General features: G+C 36.3%; 1 protein-coding gene across 1 annotated transcript; it reads right to left on the bottom strand.

Moving 5' to 3' along the window:
- Nucleotides 1–568: 568 nt before the first annotated feature.
- LOC144442461 (uncharacterized) lies at nucleotides 569–20,740 on the bottom strand. Its single transcript, XM_078131821.1, has 18 exons — nucleotides 20,593–20,740; nucleotides 16,220–16,452; nucleotides 15,463–15,601; nucleotides 14,836–15,081; nucleotides 14,470–14,508; nucleotides 13,839–14,011; nucleotides 12,746–12,877; nucleotides 12,131–12,365; nucleotides 11,193–11,365; nucleotides 10,422–10,591; nucleotides 9,695–9,804; nucleotides 9,079–9,366; nucleotides 8,201–8,369; nucleotides 7,868–7,962; nucleotides 6,732–6,886; nucleotides 5,324–5,768; nucleotides 4,778–4,935; nucleotides 569–3,665 (listed from the first exon to the last, which is right to left on the bottom strand). The coding sequence occupies exons 1-18, from the start codon at nucleotides 20,657–20,659 to the stop codon at nucleotides 3,351–3,353; spliced, it is 3,342 nt and encodes a 1,113-aa protein (XP_077987947.1). The 5' UTR covers nucleotides 20,660–20,740; the 3' UTR covers nucleotides 569–3,350.
- Between the last annotated feature and the right edge of the window lie 1,508 nt (nucleotides 20,741–22,248).

The raw sequence follows: 22,248 nt of genomic DNA on the forward strand, positions 1-22,248 counted from the left end.
ACACACATACATAGATACATACATACATACATATATACATACATACATACATACACACATACATACATACATACATACATGCATGCATGCATGCATGCATGCATGCATGCATGCATGCATACATACATACATACATACATACATACATACATACATACATACATACAGTTTCCTTCTCATTTGTATTTGCAGTGACTCCGGTTTAACCTATCTACATGTCTCAAACACATATAGATGTCCATCATCTCTGTAATAAAAACTCACTCCAAATGATATATGCATTGTAAGTCTTGTCAAATCAGGAACATAGAATATCCATACGTACATTTACAATATTAACAGTTTTATCTAAAAAAAATGACAGACACATATGGATGGTATATATGATACAGATTATTTGCCATGGAAACACTGTGCACTTTATAGTGAGACAATGAATCATAGACCGAAATGTACGTTATGATTGTTTTTTGTTTTCAAATATTCCTGCATGACATATAAAGTAGGAAGTTGGTCTGAAAACACTATTCTGGTGTCTCCTTTAAAGTGTAGTAATAATTTTGCAATAATAGTCTGATGATTATGAAATATGTAATTATAGCTACGTTATCGTTTGTTTGATGGATGTTGAAAATGGCCGAAGGGTTCTTGATTATTCTCCACTTCTCCGACAATCAATTCATTTGCCACTGTAAATGATATATTTTATTCATTAATGTATTGTACAAAAAGTTCATTAAATGTACAATACAAAAAAGGTTGGTTGATATCAAGAGAAACAATGTGCTCATAAGAAACCATACTGAAACATGACTGGTATTTAAAATACCAAATGTTATATTCATATGACAATACATCTGCATTGATAAACTATTGTGTCAAGTTAAACGTTTGTTCCAAACAATCTGTTGACATAGACTGAAGTGTACAGTCACATATTCCAGGTAATAATTTTTAAGTTTGTGTTTCGACAAAAAATGAACTGGACACAGTCAAATATCATAGTACAAGTCATGACAATTTGCTTTTCGAGCGTATATTGGCCTTATACCTCAAATATGCTAGATATTTCCGACATCACGTGACATCAGTTACCTGCCCAACACCGTATGTTTTCTAGTAAGCGCATGTCTATGATAATCCAGCTTCAATCACTTACTGTACCTTGGTTCCATATACGTATCGAATACAACTGAACTACGCAATTCACAAGATAGACATAAAAAATAGCATTGACTTTTCTTTTTTCTTTGAAGGGCATTAGCTGAATACATTTTTAGGTTTTCGTTAGTTATTTTGGCTGCATAATAAAATGTTCCTGCAGTATTTGTGAAGCACACAAAACCATTGCTTGAAATTACCAATACTCAAACTTGAAAGGATCAAGACAGAATGCGATTGTTCAATGACATAATTTAGTGTGAATATAAGTGATGAATTAGAAAAAAGACAAGAAATATAAATCAAATACAGCTACTGTGACTTTAATTGAATAATACATGTAATACCACATATGCGATGATGATTCAGAACTTGGAATAATATCTTGAGAAAATAAATTTCCTACATGACAAACTTAACACTTGAAAGATGCTTTACGGTGGTATAACTTCTTGAGTAAATGATATATCTCGATTATTTAAGGCATCCGCATGATACATTTTAACAAGTCTTTGTAGAAGACACAGACCCCTGCAATACTTTACATCTATGTGACTGAATGGTGCAATAATATGAAACAAATTAATGGTAACAAATCAACGCTAAACGTGTCTGTGATACGCAGGAGATGGTGGGATTTTGATAACTGACCCCGAAGGTCAAAGACATGGTCAAACATCAAGGTCTCAAAAGAAACTTTACACCTAATAATATAGGGATAGATACTTGAATGGAGTCTCCATGTAGCACCAAAGGTAATGCATTTATCATATATCTCTCTCTTCCTCTCTTGTTCTGGATTACTTTTAGACATCATTTGGAAACAAATTGGCCAGGCATACACAGTACAGATTGTCTGCAATATGCAAATAGCTTGATTTGATTGACCCAGAAGAGAAGGTTATGGTCGAGGTCAAAGGTTACCTTCTTATTAGAAAGCTTGCAAGTGATCTAATTGTGTTAGATACTGACTGGAGTTTAATAATTGACCCTGACAGGCAAGGTCAAGGGTTAATGTCTTAAAAAGAAAGCCTGTACATAATAGGAAGGAGAGTAGACACTTGAATGGAGTCTCTGTGTATTATGGTTTTTGAATTATGCCATAAATATTGATTTTTAACTACAAATATGGCCGCCATTTGCACATGTCGTGAACCAAAGTGACATGCACATGTCCAACATATATGACACATCACTTCAGAAATAATTGGATATTGCATGTCTGAGCAATGACGTATTGGGGATGGACGGACGGCTGGACACATTGTAATAGTCCCCCTTGGGAGACTAAAAATTTGATGATAGTATTCGAACTAAAATTGAATTCTTACATTTGCTCAACTATGGGCTTACATGACCAGTTTCAAATACCTCTCTAAATCCATTTGCATATTGTTTTGTCAGGTGTAAAATGTTACAGAAAAGAGTTTGGTAAAACATTTCATTCAATATAAAGAAAAAGTTAAGTACGTGATATTTGCACTGTTGTTGTAGTGGAGTCCTTTTCCATAAGGTAGAGTGCGAAGTTTTTTGTTTTACTAGGGTCAAGAAAATTGGAACAATTTTCATTTTATATCTAAGGAAAAATGGGGGGTCAACATACAAAGTTTTAAAATAGAAGTCATAATGATATCAAAATTAAGCCATTTTAGAATCCAATATGGCCGCCAAATCCAATATGGCTGTCAACTTGTGTTAATGCTAAAGCAAATATTTGATCGTCGATATCCTTGAAAAGAAAATGGTAAACCCGACATTTCTTTTATTATCTCAAAATGACCAGGAACAAGATTTCCTATGGCAAAATTTTGAGGAATTTTAAGAACTTGATTTTCACAGAAATTGGTCCCCAAGGTAAATTCTACCTTCACGTTCTTGAAGAATTACCAATCTGTCATTTTGTTGACGTCATCAAAGTAATTTACATATGACATTAGGGGGGGGGGCAATATTTTACAGAAAGTAATACATTACATGCTTACATGCACACTCGATCCGAATATAATAATTTAGAACATACTAGTATTTGAGAATTGTGAAGTTCAGACTAATGATCTATCATGTTATATACCCTGTTAAAGCAAGTCTGACGCAAAACTACCAGGTCTATTTGTATATGGACAGACATCAAAAGTAAGCCTTTAGGCTGTTGTAAATCAAATTTCTCCATGTAATACAAACTGTATATTTCATGTGTATACAGCACGGAATTTATGACCATCTTTCTCCAGGTACAATGGTGTACCGTATGCGTCACACAATGTGTCTGTGATTAGCCCCTGGGCCATGAACTGTAATTTGTTGGGGAACGGCACTGTGTATGCATCAGTTAGCTGGTACTGGTTCTCTGCTACGAAGCCACAGTTCATGTGTTGTTTGTAACAACTTCGGTAGGCATCCCGTATCGTGTACTCTATTCTCCTACACGAGTTCTCGTCTGCTTGATATTCCAGTAGGAGAGCGCTCATCACACAACTCTGCACACTGTCCATACGACTTGCACCCTGGAATGAAATCATTCAGCTTATATATAACATTAACCTTCAGATATATAGAACCATTTGAATACATTATCCATGTATAAATAAGTGCATTAATTTTAAAGGTACAAAATGAATTATTTCTCAAAGTACAACCGTGTACAACATGCACTTCCTATCTATGAAATATCGAGCAACGGCCGTGTTGTGTTGTGTTGTGTTGTGATGCTTAAACTCTGTGCCAATGACTGAATCGTTTGCTGATGTTGGAGTTTTGTAAATCATTACATATTCATATTCACCACATCTAAATACACAGGTACTATGAGTAATTTATTCTAATGTTGTCAACATTTATATCTTGTAAGGGACTGGAACAAAGTACAGGGGGGGGCGATATATTTGGGGTAGCTATTTTTGTGCACTGATATACATTTGATCACTGATATTCCAATAACAATGGGGGGGGGGGGTCAAAGAATTGCGTGTAAGGTCTCAGGGGAGAGTTCAATCTGATTAAAATCTGATGTGGTGAACTTGGCGCGATTTCTTTATTCAACTTCCACTTTTATTGTCGATTGCTCTTTTTTGTTCTGTGAGCGCCTTGTACTTACATGTGATCACAGGGGCTTGGGATTGGCCATATTTGTTTACAAATATTTACTTTTTGTTTATTGTTTACTTTTTACATTTTTTGTGCTTTTAAAAAAAAAAGATTTTCACTACAAGATGCCATGTAATAAAGTAACGATTTGAAAATCTGGTGTTGTGTTTTTTTCTAAATCAATTTCAACTTTTCTTTTGTTGGTGTAATAAACCAGCTTTATTATGTCTACCTTATTAAACATTTATGAGTTAGTTCTACAGTCTGCCCTCAACCGGTGACTCTTCCTCGTCCCCACCTCACCATGAAAAAACAACATGTCTAGCATAAAACTTTATTGAAAACTTAAGGCATCTTAATCTGATGTGCGAACACGTATCTGAATCTGAATCTGAATCTGAATCTGAAAATAAAATTCCGGTCTGACCTGGCCTGGGTTTTGTAAAGACTGCAATTTGCAAGCATACTATCTGCCATATACACGGTGACATCCCAGCGTACAAAACTCTTACAACCAAGAGGGTACACTTACATTTGATTTCAAGTAGTGTTTGATCCTGTTTTCACCTTCGCATACTTCTATATATGATAGAGCAAACCCATCAGATCCACATGGGTATCTCTTTTCAAAACACTTGTAGAAATCACAACTTGCAGATCTAGCAAGTTCTTCACAAGAACTGTCAATACCTATAGAAGAAGGATACACAATTGCAAAGTGAATAACCTTTATAGATATTTCTCAGGTATTAATTTGGCGGGAAAATACTCCTGATAAAAGAGTTGTGAACTTTGAGTAAACAATACCCCTTATGACGTGTACGTATCACTCATATTTTCCTCATTAAAAGAAAATAAATGTGGAATTATGTTCATGTTCGTTTAAAGCATGTATTTGTAGGCCACTTATTTTCATAATTAGTCCACTGCAATCTGTTGTAATTACTCTGGCGTGCAGAATATCTGAATCTGTAACAGGTTAATATATCATGTATAATTGAGTCCTTTGTGGTACTCCAATAACGTTGAGCGCCACTTACGACTGTATTTGACTGTATTTGAAGCACTAATGACTCACCAATCACAGGCGACTTTGGGGGAAACAGGTCGAAGATCTGACTTCGTATCTTCTCGTTCATCTCATTTATAGCTGCGTCTTGGTCGTGGTAATTGGCGAGGTAAAACTGGCGACTGATGTCCTCAACTTGAGTTTCTAAAAGATACAACACACTGTCTTCTCTGGCAGAATCAGTGTCTTCCACCATCTGCTCCACACCTATTTTGAATGCGTTCATAGCATCATCGGATTTCAAAGTGTCGTAAAAATTCATTTCCTCGGACGAGGACAACAGAGAGGACGATTCAGAAAATGTTGATTTCTTATAGCAAGTTTGGAACAGTTTCCTGCCATAGTTATACAAGTCTTTGCATGTTGAATCACTGTACGTCACGGGTAGCTCTTTGTACTTCTTCAATATTGCTCGTGTTACACACTGCATTGCATTTGTCCAGGCCGAAATATACTGAAAACAAGGGACAGTCTTATTGTGAGTGTACATGATGTCATACTAGTATGTTAGTTGGTCATGTTATCATTTACATTCTATGTTTCAATTGCAATAGTGATATATTGAGTACAGAGACGATGTAGCTGGAAGATGTTGTACTCCCATGAACCTTTGTTTGTTCTGTTCAAGAGAAGTTTATTTGACAGATTCTCATCACGCTTTTCTAATAAAGTGGTCACATGAATGAGGATTAGGAATTTATTTTGTATTTTCTATGTATGTAACAATGTTATCATGGATTCATACGTGAAAAATCATTGTAAAACAACATTGACCAAGTCGTTGTTTGTAACTCAATACATTGATAAAGCTAAAATAAAACCTAAAAAAAAGAATTATATTGTATGTAAATGAACAAACATTTTACATATTTATTAAAGTATCATTTTGCAATTAATTGAGTTATAAACACAGACTTGGAATACGCTGTTTTACATTGATATTTCAAGTAGGACGCCGTGATAAATATTTTACATAAATTAAAAATCGAAAGTAAATAGCTAATCCTCATCCATATGATTACTTTAAGCAAAGCAAGAATAATCTGTCTAGAGTGTAATTTCTTTAAATTCTTTGATTTCTGTTCCAACATTATTGTTTTTATATCAAATAATTCAAGTAAGACACCAAACTCTGTGTAATGTACCTTCTATAAGTAAGGCGTCCTAACATAACTCCGTCTATGTTTAAAATCAGTGTTTTGCAACAGAGTGGGTTTCTATTCCTAGCTGAGTACATTAGTTCTAACAATTCAGATATCTTTCAATTGTTTATCATCGGGTGACACAAGATCAGTTATATAAACATGATCACGAAATCTCTGCACCCAAAGATAGAGTGCCATACACGGTAGAGAGTCACAGTACTGCACATTTTCATGTAATGATTTTGTCATCTATTAAAGTGTACAAGACATACCCTTGGATGAATTTTGTCTTTCATTTGACAGTAATGTGTCAGCCCTTTACTCAAATCATAACGTCTTCCTTCATTACAGACATGACGGTGGTTAAAACACTCGAAGAAATCACAGTCGCCATTTTGTCCTTTCTCCAAACAGATACTGTCAATACCTATTAAAACATAACAGTGGAAATATAGTCTCAACAAGCTAAGATCTACACAAACTATTACTGTAACATGTTGAGTTAATCAAAAGATGTTGATAAGTACATTCATGGGTGGGGTGATTAGTAGCAAGGCACTTTATATTATGAACTGCAAATTGTCATGATATAAAAGTATAGCTCAGTGTTTGGGAAGACCCCCTGCAGAGAAACCTTCTGTCAACTGTCAGAACTCACACTATCGTAATTAATGTGTGGTTAGTTTGGAATCGCCCAAGCACTTCTATCACATAGCAATATGAATGTACATCTTGTACAATACACTATTATAGTAGCTTTAGCTTCCAAGGTAAACCTTGAGGAAGGCTACACAACCCCACGATTATCTCCGACCAAATAAAATACCAATATTAAAGTCAAAAGTTGAGTTTGTTATCGTTTTTACTGATTTGAAAGTACTTAAAACCTTCATTAATGACTCTAGTGTAATGTAAACGCCTATACATGCCTTCTATTTCAATTGTCATCTGGAAGTGTTAGAACAGTTGATTGCATAGTAGAGACATTTCCTCAACAATTTATACGGATATTAACTAACTTTATATTAAAGTTATATCTTAAAACAATGTTTGAGTTTAGTCTATTACATATGATGATTAAGTAGAATACTGAGAGTATCTTTTCAATACACAACAAAACTTAGGCCCTAATGACGTCCAAACTTACCTTGTGCTACTTTTAACAGCCAACATTACAAGTCAAGTTACATGCCAACAATGTGTTTGAAGTTAAAAGTTCAAATAATAAAGTAACTACATATGCTACACTGTGTATCGGTGGAACATGTGTTTTAAAAAGTTGACTGCTTCATTTCTAATACTGCTAAGTAAACTATTCGTAGTCTTTCGCGTAAAACATTTTTTTATTTGCTATACTTCCTTTCTTTTTTATTTGTGTGGTTATTTTTCTCAGTGAAACTATTCTTACCAGTTCGAAATATAGAGACTCTTCCAGGTCCGCCACACTGCTCGTTTGCATAGCCACCGCAATTATATGAACATTCCGATGGAGCTACTGTGTTGCTGGGTAGGAAAAGAATAGCATTTAAATTTGGTATTGCAATGTAGTGTGTGTATGGATGCTATTACAATGATAACGGATGTCTATCTGTTTTCTGCTTTCCCTATTACAAATAATCTCTCTAGCTCACGTTCCATGACATGAATATACTCCACAACAACTCGATGCTTCATTTTTAGCGTTGCTAGATAAACATACAAATGTCATGTACATATTAATGTATTTGTTATATCTGCTTACCTTTCTGATTGACCATTTCCACAAGCACAAGTCTTGGAATCAGACAGACCAGCATATTCATAGCCATGATATGAACAGTACACATAGCACTGTTGTACGTACATAGTGTCCGAAGTTATCCGATCATTAACGACACTGGAATCCGACTCTCTTATACATCCAACGTAGCCTATAAAATAACAAAGTCTTCACATGATTTTCAGCATTCAATATTTCTTCATATCAATACATGTTTTAATTACGTTAATATACTAACTATTCATTCATTTGAGAACAGTTATCTCCTTTAAATCTGTAATATTTTAAACATCCTAACACGTATCAAAAACTGACTGTATTATTACTATGCTATTGAATACAAATCTAGAGAACCTTTACTGCCAGGGTGTGGTGGGGTTCTTACAGATATGGTATTACAGATGTATAGCTGTTTTGGGACCTTCCCCGGCCCCTTTTTAGACGTTTGACTATATATTGGTAGCTATTATGGAGAGGTCTGACCACCACGTGACTTTTGACTCAATAATGTACACTTGTACTCATTCCCCAAACGAACCCTTCACATGTCCGATGCATCTTTACACATCCGCACCCAGTTTCACCCCCCCACACACACATTCCCTCCCCCTCCCTCCCTCACTCACACACACACACGTTCCCTCCCCCCACCCACCCACCCTTATCGTTTAACTGACTAATGGAGTCATGCACTCTATACTTATTCATTTATCAATTTGTTTTTGTATATTTGTGAACTGAGTTGTAACTCTTCTCTTTGAGGAGGAATAAAGAAACAACAACAACAACAACAACAACAACAACAACAACAACAACAACAACAACAACTCACTCACTTACTCACTCACTCTAATCCTTACCTGACCGGTACACCGAGTTTCTACGATTCCCACCACAGTAATGTCCCTTGGGTGCATCACTACATCTATGTGAACACTCCGAAGCATCGTCTGCCTGGCCATACTTATTGTAGGTTTCCCCACACCAACAACTTTGACGATTTGAGGTATACTGAAGACCAGAATAAGGATAGCCTCGTCCACGGCAATAAAAGTTACAGGCATCAATTGTTATTTTGGAAAGTGATGTTGCTTGGTGAGGTAAAGCAGGGGAGGATGATCGATCTTTGAAGCATCCAACAGAGTGTCCTAAAAATATCAGATGTAAACATTTCTGCATTGGTCAAACTGGCGAATAAATTTTGCAAGAGATACAAAGGAATAATCAAATAAAGTTAACAACTTTTTCCTCAAATGAGTGGATGTATAGTCTGAACTGCAATACCCATGTTCCAAATTACAAATGATAAATCATACGCTAAGATTCTTTAATTTCATTTGTTGTTTTTGTTCCCGTTATTAAGATTCCTTTAGGTAAGAAAAAATTGCTTATAATAAGTAAGAAAGCAAACAAACTAAATCAACTTGTTTCTTGTGGAAAGGTGAAATACAACTGTAAAAACCATTCTTATCTTACCACAAAAAGGTTCATCTCCAGTGGTTTGTAAGAGATACAGCGTTGGTAGGCTGGGTTTGACTGCATGGTATCCCATCATGGGACAGGGTGGGGATAAACAATCGTTGCAACTGTAAGATATTGAGAAAGATAGCAACAAATGTAATACCGATCGACTGTTTGCACTAGTTGGCCACTGTATAGTACGAAATACGCATTATACAAATTGCAAATATTATCATTCAATGACATGAGATAATAAGAAAATGAAAACTATAGTGGTGTGCAATCCTATCAGGTTGACATTTGTCGGCAGTCGTGTGAAATCATGTGATGTGAATTTATGTCCTCTCCAGCACCCAAGGTTTACGTCAATTCTTTAATTTAAGAAAGGAAAGACCAGACATCATTTAGGTATTGACACTTCTGTATTCCACTAATTTTGAGCATAATTCTTTAATTTCCTGGAGTGGTGTTACTCTCTTAAGTTTGACAATGCTATAGAGCTAGGAGTAACAGCTATGGTGTTGTCTATTTCCTACGACTGCTATTCAGAGCTAAACACAACTTAAGCATATATTGTACGACATTAGTTTTAATGCCCCCCCCCCCCCAATCCCATCCCGTCTTGCTGGCGCGGCAGGGTGTTTCTGATAGGATAATTAGCAAAATGTATTACTACATTTAATGGATACATACATTGTTATTCAGTGGAAATATTTCAAATTGACACTTTCAATTCACGAACCTTTCTGACTTCAATGCTAGTCGACTAGTACACTTTTCGGCAATAAAACTACAACGGCTGTTGATACTAGCTGCAAACAGGAGTGTTGCTCGACTGTGGTCACATGGGAAAAGCGTACAGCCAGGTTGTTGATTTCCGCCATTTGGGTAGTAATCGGCATGACCCAGTGCCTGGAAGGTACAAAATTGACTAGTTGATACAAATACACATAAATAAATGATATCTTATGGACTGTCTCTTCCAAAACTTATACAGTAGTTTCTTTTTTGTTTTTGTTTAGATGATGACATTGCTGACATATATGTATTTATTTCATTATTGTCATTCTGTTCTCAAACATTTCTCTCATACTTGGACCATAAAATACTTTTATAATGTATTGTACCTATTTGTTTTTTTAATTTCTCCAATACAGGAGGATTCTCTATCATAATGATACTGTGTATTATATTAATATTGTGTTACTTGTATTGCTTTCCAATATAGCTGATGCTGTGTGATTTCCACGGTCTTTGTCTGTCTGTCTGTCTGTCTGTCTGTCTGTCTGTCTGTCTGTCTGTCTGTCTGTCTATCTCTGTCTGTCTCTGTCTGTCTGTCTGTCTGTCTGTCTGTCTGTCTGTCTGTCTGTCTGTCTGTCTGTCTGTCTGTCTGTCTGTCTGTCTGTCTGTCTCTCTCTCTCTCTCTCTCTCTCTCTCTCTCTCTCTCTCTCTCTCTCTCTCTCTCTCTCTCTCTCTCTCTCTCTCTCTCTCTCTCTCTCTCTCTCATTTTTACCTGATAAATTCCTAATTGTGGAAATGTTCCTCCAGTATGGTCATCATTCTCATTGGCATCTGTATGGATTACGTCAACAAAATCGGCATCGTCACGTGACACACAGAAAGGACCCGGTACTCTGCGTTTATCCCCTGAAGACACTAGAAAGTTCGGTCGAGCCGGGTCCAAAGCTAAAAACGTAAATGATCAAATGACAGACTTCATTCAACAAAACATTGCGAGAATTTTACCTATTAAAGAATTGAAAATAAAGATAGTAAAAACGGAAATTGATGTCATAAATCAATACGTTATATTCTGCGTTATTATTAGTTTAGGCCTACAAAAATTGTTTGGTTCCGGTTACTCGACCCAACCTAGTTTTTCACTGCCGACCCTAAACATTTTTTTACATATTCGAGGAAAAAAAAATAAAATCGCTATAAATGTGAAATAGTGGATGCGGTGATGTCAACTTAGAATGACAATATAAAACAGTTTTTCCAATCTGTTATGGCTGTATATCTGATGAGAAGGAACCAATAAGAAAGATACCTTATGGAAAACAACGGAAAACATAACTACCTGAACTAGACACTCACATATGAAAAAAAACTTAACCAGAAAAATATCTACCTACCTATTCTAAAATTGAGCGTAATTGGAACTACCCAATTTTATTTTAGGTCTTACGTTAGGAAGTTGAATTTCTAGTTTTGTGTGAAAAACAAATATGAAGCTATTTTCTCCACACTTCATAATTTGCGATATTTTAAGAACAAATGTAAATGAGGGTTATGATAGATGTGACTCATAATTCATATTTTTAGTAATAAAATAACCAGACCTCTCAAATATATTAGCAGCATCAGTACGAAATGTGCAATTTATATTTGTCAACAAGTAAATTTTAACAAGTAAATTACAATTGGAAGATTATAACATCAAATATTTACCCGTCACGCGTGTAATCCTACAGGGTGAACCATCACAATTTAACTTTCTAGCCCACTTGCCGACCATACCACTGATTTGTGCGCCAAGACTATGACCAATCAGATGCACGTCGTTGATGGCGCTACTTCCGTGCTGGTTCAGCATGAAACCGAGAAGGCGAACCACTCTGCTAGCGACAATTCGTGTGTTGCTTGAAGCTCCATCGTATTCTATAAACTTCCCAACTTTGTACCACTGAATAAAAGGAAATACGTATACGTTTCTAAAGCTTAATTATCTCCCTGGTTATCGATATATTATCTCCCTGTTTTCACTATATATGGCGTTCGTTCATTCATTCATTCATTCATTCATTCATTCATTCATTCATTCATTCATCATCAAAATCTGCATAGCCTTAAATAATGTTATATATGTATATATATATATATATATATATATATATATATATATATATATATATATATATATATATATATATATATATATATACATACATACATACATATATAATTTTCACTCGACACTATAAGTCTCAGAACTACAGAACTTTAAAAAGTGTAGATAATATTTTTCTATAATAGTTAAGATGAAAGCCAATAAATTTGACGTACCGGTGGACTTGGATCAGCGGCGTCTTCCCAATCAACTACGATGACGTTGAAATCACCCACGTCTAGGAGTTGATCAGCTATTTTCAGAACCCAGGGAGTGCTTCCTTTACTCTGGAAACCATGTGTAATGAACTGTTTGGGGTAAAACATGCCACATTGTTGTTAAAAAAACCCACTTTAGCTGTTTGACATTGGCATTTGTAACCACACGTTGGTTTAGTGTGGTTGATATGACAAGGTGTAACTCGATCAACCTGGAAAGAACTCGATGACTCACGCTAATGAAACGCATGTGATGGAGAGCTGAGAATTGAACTCGATCAAAGTTGCCCCGCTTTGATTTGCAAGTGCAGCAAACAGATGTTAAATCACTATGTGTACGTTGGGGGCGCATGTCCATATGGGTGTTGGCGAAACCTAAGGCATCCTAATATAGCACACCAGGAAGTTTGGTTGAGCCATTCACACATGTGGTATTTCCATACTTCCATGACTGAGCAATCCACACGAAGCAACTCAATGACGTTAGACCTCAGTCCGCTTTCATTCATGTACCTAGAGCTCATTCACAACACTCTCAGGGCATACACATCATCGACTTGACAATTTCACTTGTAATTCTGAATTCGCCACCAGACCAAATAATAATGACTATCATAGTGCCAAAATATGTTGTTTATAGTTCACGTGCCCCTATGTAACAAAGGATAATTACTGCACATAAACTAATAAAATCAGCAAGTCTTGTAAGTCCAGAGTTTTCAACTTTTTGAGTTATTGTCAACTTAACATTTACAACAACCATGGACTCTGTTCGAGTGTGCTAGTCAAGGTCATGAAAGTAATATATATGTATAAGCCTCTAGACACTCCACTGATGTCCGTTGGGGATTAATAGTAACCATTCTATCATACAGCGTGATCTAGACTAGAAGGACCATAATATCACACAGCGTTACTTTACATTTTCCACCGTCCCAATTCAACTCACTATAGATGTACTAAGCTAGTGATCTAGGCTTGCACACAGTGACGGTATGAACAAATTGTATATGTCTACTACTAGTACTTCATAGAGGAAATTTTCATTTACCTTTATAGGTCGTCCTGGTTGAAAACCTGCATGTAGCGCTGAAGAAAACTGCATATCAACGCCATTCTGATACGACCGGGTAAACAACCTAAAGTTAACAACTATATTTTCCTGTGGAAATTCATCGAATGTGTCCACACAAAATCGTCCATCATCTCCATAGTCTCTGCAGTCTGTCAATAACAAAAAACGGTACAGACGATATAATGTATATATATATCATTATCTTTTTATGTTTGCTTATTTCAATGTTTGTTTGTTCGTTCGCTCTTTTGTTTATTTGCTAGTCTACGAAGCCACTTTGTCCTTGTCAAGAACCTTGCAGTGTATGTATGTATGTATGTATGTATGTATGTATGTATGTGTGTGTGTGTGTGTGCGTGCGTGCGTGCGTGCGTGCGTGCGTGCGTGCGTGCGTGCATGCATGCATGCATGCATGCATGCATGCATGTATGCATGTATGCATGTATGCATGTATGTATGTATGTATGTATGTATGTATGTACATATTTCTAAGTGTGTGCCTTTACTTTGTGGTGTTTCCAAAGTTCTGATTTCTATCTTTACTGAGTACTCATCACGATGTACATAAAATTATTTCTCAAAAGACAAAGTAAAATGTGCTACTGACCTGTGGGGGACAATCTACTTGGTGTTGTTGGGGGCGCAGCTGTAAGAAACAAAAAAAATTATCACCATTGATCACCAATCCAAGTTCAAAAAGATATCTGATATCTTCCTACACATAATACGTACTTTGTATCGAGTCCATTTCACTAATTGTGACTATATACTGACGAAATGTCAACATCTCGCTCTCTACAGCGGACTTGTATAAAAAAAATAAATGCTTTCAAATAATGGACTGCAGCAAAATCCGTTTTATTTTCTACAGAGTACAACACCTTATTATTTATTTAATTATTTACTATGGCTAGTATGAATGATCTTGATATTTCAAACAGGATATCATTATTACAGGTAGTAAAGACATTACCTGTTGATGAGCAAGTGGAAGTACTACCATCATCGTCTTCCAATAACTGAGCTTCCTTATTTCGTCGTGTACTGTACGCATCACCAAAATTCCTCAACTCTGCTACAGCGTGTGTCCATCGTTGATTTGTCACATGACCCCAGAAAGTCGGAAATCGCGATGGACGTCCATACTGGAAATACACCGATGACGTAACTGTTCTTTGCACGATTGATAACGCTCGAAATTCTTTCAAATTACTATTTCCTACAAGTCAAGCATAATTCGAGATTTAATTTTTACATCAGTTGGAATCAAGACTTATTACATTTTCTATTTCCTAGACATACATAGTAATTCCCCATCCATCTGGCACGACAACAATCACGTTTGTGAAATGACAATATTTTAGAAAGTATCACAGTTACATGATACCGCATCAGAAGATGAACATCCACCCAGTCATATGCGGAGTTTTGCTGTTTACTAATATCAAAACCCCATGCTGAGACAGAAATAATAATCTCCGGTGAGGGCGCAGCTGTAATCATCTCACCACACAAATGTCAGCCGACAGAGAGAGACTCGTCGACGTCATGAGCTCTGTAGCCTATTCACAATTGTTGTTAAACTGGTGACTTTCCATACCTATAGCTGTGACTGCTTCATCATACGATTCAGCGACGTCACAGAATTCACTATCCATAACACGATTGCTCAGATCCGCCGCTTCAGCGTCTGTTAGTGAAAGGGGAATCTCGTTGAGTTTCTGCACTGCAGCATCTTTCTACAACAAACGGAAATTGGAAAGGACATTTCGGATTAAGAACGCCCCTTGTAAATCACAACTGTTCCTCTCTCTCTCTCTCTCTCTCTCTCTCTCTCTCTCTCTCTCTCTCTCTCTCTCTCTCTCTCTCTCTCTCTCTCTCTCTCTCTCTCTCTCTCTCTCTCTCTCTCTCTCTCTCTATTAAAGAGAAAATACGTGCAAGTACGTGAGTGAGCCGTGTAGCTGTCAATTGATCAATTGTACTTGATCAGAAACATTTACCATACTCGTGGCTCAATTTCTAGTAATCCAAATCGTATATCTTTTAAAATTCATAATCTAGCTAGGTTGTGATTACATACATCTATCATAAAAGAATGCGCTGTTATTGTTAAACTAAACATAAATTGACCAAGTTCGGCTAAGTTAAACGTTGACTTAAAAGATGGCGAACATTCCACCAAATTTGTCATTTTTCTTGATCTCTTTTAATTTGAATTTAATTACAAAATGACATTCTAAAATGACAATCCAACATTACCGTGACAGGCGTCGGACCCACGGCAAAATATAGATTGAGTTCTTAATATCACTGATATTGATATTTTAGTCTTTAAAGAATATCTTACATGTACACACCTGCAGTCCGAAGTAATGTTGTAATTTTCTTATAATTTCTTCTGACACGCCGATGTTCTGAAAATATTCTGCATTTTTGGATCCAAGATCAATTCCATTTCCAATAGTTACTCCGCTGTGGCCAAGAACAGTACCATTGGGATAAGTCGGTACGTAACCATCTTTACTGAAGCCCTCTAACTCTCTGATAAATTCTTTGTTTACTGTACAGTCCCATGACTGACAGATCGTACCTGTAAGAGTGAGGCGCATTACATTTTCATGTTCTGTGGCACCCCCTGTCATGACACATGTGTAGATATTTAGTAAGAATACAATATTATCACCATCTTGTCGTGTTCAGTCTCGTCAATAGGGAAGTTGCAAACCCGCCATGTTGAATTTTGCATCATGGGAAATGTGATGATAAATACTCACCAAATAGTAATGTTACATTGTTTTTAGCCACAAATAATCAATTCATAGTCACCCTGATCATTGTGGGAGGTTTATTTTAACGGTAGCTCCAGATTAGGTTTTACGATAACCACAGATAATCCCATAGTCCTTTGCATCTGATCATCATCAGTCTGTATTGCAAGTACGCACCACATATAGCGTAGATTACGATCGAACGATATGACGTAACGATAAAGTCAGCACAATAGTGGGTTTTCACCTAAGCGTAGACGAACGATATATGCAGACGGCAAACTATTGATATGCAAATACGAACGTAAGCATGAATAGATGCCACGTATAAATCGACTAAAACCTCATTAATCTATTGACAATATTTAACGTCTTCAGCTCGAGTGGGTGAAAGAGAATGTTTCCTTTGTCAAGTAACTTGCATTTCATTATCACAAGCTTACAGATTTGTCAATACATTTCTTGTACACCTGTTTGATGAATTAAAAGAACATGGCGATTGGTTGATGGGCTTGGAATTGCAAGCTTGAGACGAGAACGTATTGATTTTGCATGATTTGAACCATCTGTTCACTTTCCTTCTGATTCTTTTTAAATATAGAATTCATGTAATATGTTAGAATTAGTTATCAAAGTAATTCGAACACGTGCTCCAGGGAATTGTCGTGAAAAAATGGCCGGGTGCGGACGTGTTATCCGGGTTCCTGTGACACGTACCGAACGTCCGATTTTGGAAGCTATGGGTCAGTATGCTAACAATTATCAACTGGTAGCAGATCATGTCCGTGCAAATTTACGCATTCTTTCTCGAGATGTGCAGGACATTTACATTATTCGTTCTGCTACTGTAGTAAGACGTAGAATAAGGGATGTTGTCCAACGTCATCAGAAAAGTAATTGTTCGCACAAATAGGAAACGACCAGAATTTATGACAGGGTGGACTCGGAATATTGTGATCATGTTGAACACGTTATGATTATTGATAACTTGATAGCCAGTTATAAAGGAAGTATAGTGGGTTTCATAATGGTGCTGGTCGACAATAACACAACAACCCGATCGTCGAATACATAAGTCATGACTACATCAACGTTTGTTAAAGTTTCACAGCTTTTTGCAACACTTTTGGACTGGAAATCGGTTATTTGTTCCCGGCTCCTTCGCCTCATTGGTTTCATGCATTCACAAAACAAGTTACTTGACTGTGCAGACAGGGAAAACAAATAGAAACAAAAATATGATATCCTTATGCAAATAAAATGCGACGTATAAATCGACGAAACTCATTATCTTTTGACAATATTTAACGTCGACGAAAGTGGACGTATGCAAATTTTAGAACGAAAACAGACGAAAACACATTTTAGAACGAAAGCCGACGAAAATATATTGTTATGCAAATACAGTGACTTATAAATCGACTTGGCCGACGAAAAGCTCATTAATCTATTGATAATATTTAACGTCGACGAAGGTGGACGTATGCAAATTTAAGAACGAAAATATTTAGAACGAAAGCCGACGAAAATCTATTGTTATACAAATACAGAGCGACATATAAATCGACATGGCCGACGAAAAGCTCATTAATCTATTGACAATATTTAACGTCGACGAAAGTGGACGTATGCAAATTTTATAACGAATACATTTAGAACGAAAGCCGACGAAAATCCATTGTTATGCTAATACGTGCAACGGATAAATCGAAATGACCAACGAAAAGGTCAATAATCAATTGACATATTTGTCTCCAACGAAAGTTGATGTATGGAAATTAACATGACAAAGAGTAAGTACAAGTAATGGTACGATATGGTTGCGTAACTGTGCTGCTCGACTACGTTCTGGGGGAGAATCACCAGAGCTTGTTGAATTCCAAGTACATGTATATTATACATGTACTTGGAATTCAACAAGCTCTGGTGAGCTATAACTATAACTATGTTTTACTACTTTTACTCTGGAGTTTCACCTCTGACAAATAAAGGTTGCCACAAATAAAGGTTGCCACAAAAAAATGTCTTGTCAAATTCATGGAATTAAAGCAGAACATAAGTAGCACCATTACCGTTCTTCACTTCCACTTTGAAAGCAACCAGGCTAGACAACCTACGAACGCATGTCAAATGAGGATTAACGGTTTATTTCCGTGAATATTTCGACCTTTTAATTTTCATGGTTCGTACTTTCTAATTATTAAGTCAGTAAAATATTAGATCTTAGAGAGAAGTCTCTAAATGTCCTTGCCAATCAACACAGTTCTACTCTCTGTCTAGATACAGTGCAAAGTTTGTCTTCCGTTAAGGATGATTTAACCTGATACTTCAATATTTCAATGGACATCTCATTATAATTTGCATGCCAGCGTCTTCCAACGTTAGCCAATGACGATACAATGTTCTCAAGTTGAGAGAACTCCTGTTTCTAAAACCGCCAGCTACTGCTGCAGTGTCTGAGCAATACTACAATTTTTTATTGGTGGAATCTAACGATTTGCATATAGAATTACAGATGGTTTCAATGACGTTAAATATTGTCAAAAGACTAATGAGTCTGTATTGTTGTTTAGGTCGTGTTCATTCAGGTTAACGTCCGTATTTGCATATGAATATCTCATTAACGAGGGGATCGTAGTTGACCGTCGGTATAAGTGCTTAGGTGAAAACCCGCTATTAAATCGAACGTTTATATACTTCCCCCTTATACGGCAACTTCCGTACGCTCACTTTCGTTACGTCAGCGGACAACTATGCCATCACTGTTTAGAACAATTTTTCTTGAGTATAAAATAGATAATATGACAGGCAAGATGCTACAAGTTTTTTTTAAAGTTGTTTACTATACTACTATCACCAATAACTCTTTAACACGTCAATTTCGATTTTGTGTAAATTCATATAAACTAATAAATTAATAACCATGGTTACTATAGCTTCACTTATCATTCATTAAACTATTAATAGTGTGTATATCGCGACGTCAATATTTGCCTTGAATATCCGTCAACCGTAATCCGCCATTCGTGGGTGTTTATTTACTGAATGAAACCTCGGACTACTATAGAAATTAAACACTTATAATGTTTATGTTTGTCCCAGTGGACCTCCACGGTGCCACACTGGAAGGTGTATCTGACGTGTCTTCGTGTTCTTTGACAACACCAACGTTAACGAGTGCAAATGGACGATACAGAAGTACTGTAACAATGGACTTGATACAACGTCACTGAGAGATAGAGTTTCCACACTGGAAAAATATGAGTTGGTTCGAAGAAGGCGACCTTGACACGGTCACGTCAGTGGGTCATTCCACTGCCCGTGTTATTTGAGCGAAGGCGTTATGAAAAGCATATACAGGGAAGTTCTTCCTTGGCTATGTGAAAAGCCATAGTACAGACCATGGATGTATTAGTATTCTCACTAATACATCCATGTACAGACCAAGCTGCATCTAGTATAAGCAGTCTGTAACGTGTGGTGCATATTGATCTCATATCAACACGACTTAAAAAGTTTGTAAAGTTTGGCGAAGCGGAACAACTGCATTGAAATTGTAGCATCATGCATTATGAATATTCATGTAACAGTGATACGAATGAATGTACGGCCGGTTATCTAGTTTTACACACAGATACACGTCACGTCACGTCAGACTCACGGACACACAGACACACACACACACACACACACACATAGTGTCATAACCCAAGGGGAGGTAAATGGTGACGTCACACTATCAATAGTTAACTTTGTCATGGTCGTGAAAGTCATTCATAGTAAAAACATAGTTGCATATATAGTTATGAAAACGACTAAATTATGACTAACAACATGAAGTTAACTGAATAGGGTTGGTAATCCTATACTATTTAAAAACAGCTAGTCGATCGGGGCAAGTACAGGAAATACACCACCAGTATCCGGGTTTGGGACAATTGTCGTCCACACAACTCTCTTACCTTCATTGACGTCAACACAGTGAACGAGACACACCACAACGGCAATAATAACACCTTTCGGACACATTTTGGTGGGTGTATTTAGAATCACATACACACGACACCTCTCACGTAAACATTTGTGAGACAAACTTCCAGGGATGTTGAACGCCTTTAGCAACACGGATATAGCTATACGGAAATTTAATTTCCATTTCTTGACTCATGCTGGCGCCTTTCTCTGGTCATGAACTGTCAAGGCGAAAGGGGTTCGTGCGTCTCTGGTGTGTCTCTTACGTACGTAATCAATAACCATGTTCACCATGGCAAGTTAATTTTCTCCACACCCGATCCAAATTGTGAATTGTGTCATTTTCCATAAAATTATCTTCATTTATTGTAAAAATCGAAAGGCCTCCACATTTAATGAACCCTTTATAGCAATATCACTTTCGGATGGCAAAATTCAATGTAGAGGAACTGAAATGTATCAGCTGGGTTTTTTTTTCGTGTGAGTCCGTACGTATATCTAGCATACTTACCTCCCGTAAGGGAAGGTTATGTTATGCCTTTGTCTGTGCGTGTGTGCGTGCGTGCGTGCGTGTGTGTGTGTGTGTGTGTGTGTGTGTGTGTGTGTGTGTGTTCACGATATATAAAAATCTACTGCACCGATTTTAATGAAACTTGCTACATACCTTTCATATGCTAATCAAGAACTGATTAGAGTTTGGTACACACATCGTCAATGAACATTAATCAGTCATTTGCATAATTGATGGGTTTTAGTAATTAGGCTACATTGTATGTCTTAAGAATGCACTCTTCAAATTTAACATAATAATGTGGAACATGCATTATATTAACCATAACAAAATACATATGTCGTGTATAGTTTGTTGATGTAGCATATATTTTTAATGAATAAATGTCATAATTAATGACTTGTAGTAATTAGTTTATGTCTTAAGAATGCACACTTCGAATTCCGCAACATTCGGTACATGCATCAACCATAACAAAGCATACATGTCCTAAACAGCTAGTTGGCATAGTATTTAATTTTAAAGAGTAATTTGAATAATTAATGGTTATTGGTAATTAAGCAATATATATGGAATGCAAGCTTCAAATTCCAGATAATTTGGCACATACATCAACCAAAGCACACACATATATCCTACAAAGTTGTTGGTATATAGGTTTTAGTTTTAATGAGTAATTTGCATAATGAATGATTTTCAGTAATTAGCAATGCAAACTTCAAATTTCATAACATATCACGCGTGTTTGATGTAATTTTTATGTAGTGTTTCATTTTGGTGATTTACTTGCATGAATAATGTCTGATAAGTAGGCTATATCTTTAGAATGCAAGCTTTAAATTTCATATGCATTGATAGTAAAGAAGTGTATGCCATGATGTGTCCTTTAAACCTGGTGTTACGAGTCTCAGAACTAAATTATATCCATTCAGGATATTTTGCTAATTTTCATTATGAAGTCTGAAATGAAGTCAAAATACTTTTAAACTTTGTACAATACAATGATATTCTGTTACATAACAACATAAGTACTCGACATCTCAACATCGCGTATTTCGGAATTGTTTGTACCAGATACGATTGAAGGGTCAGTAAGTTTAATATGACGTAATGTGTTCATTTTAGAACTTCATCG

Source organism: Glandiceps talaboti, chromosome 11 (assembly GCF_964340395.1).
Source record: "Glandiceps talaboti chromosome 11, keGlaTala1.1, whole genome shotgun sequence".
NCBI lineage: Eukaryota > Metazoa > Hemichordata > Enteropneusta > Spengelidae > Glandiceps > Glandiceps talaboti.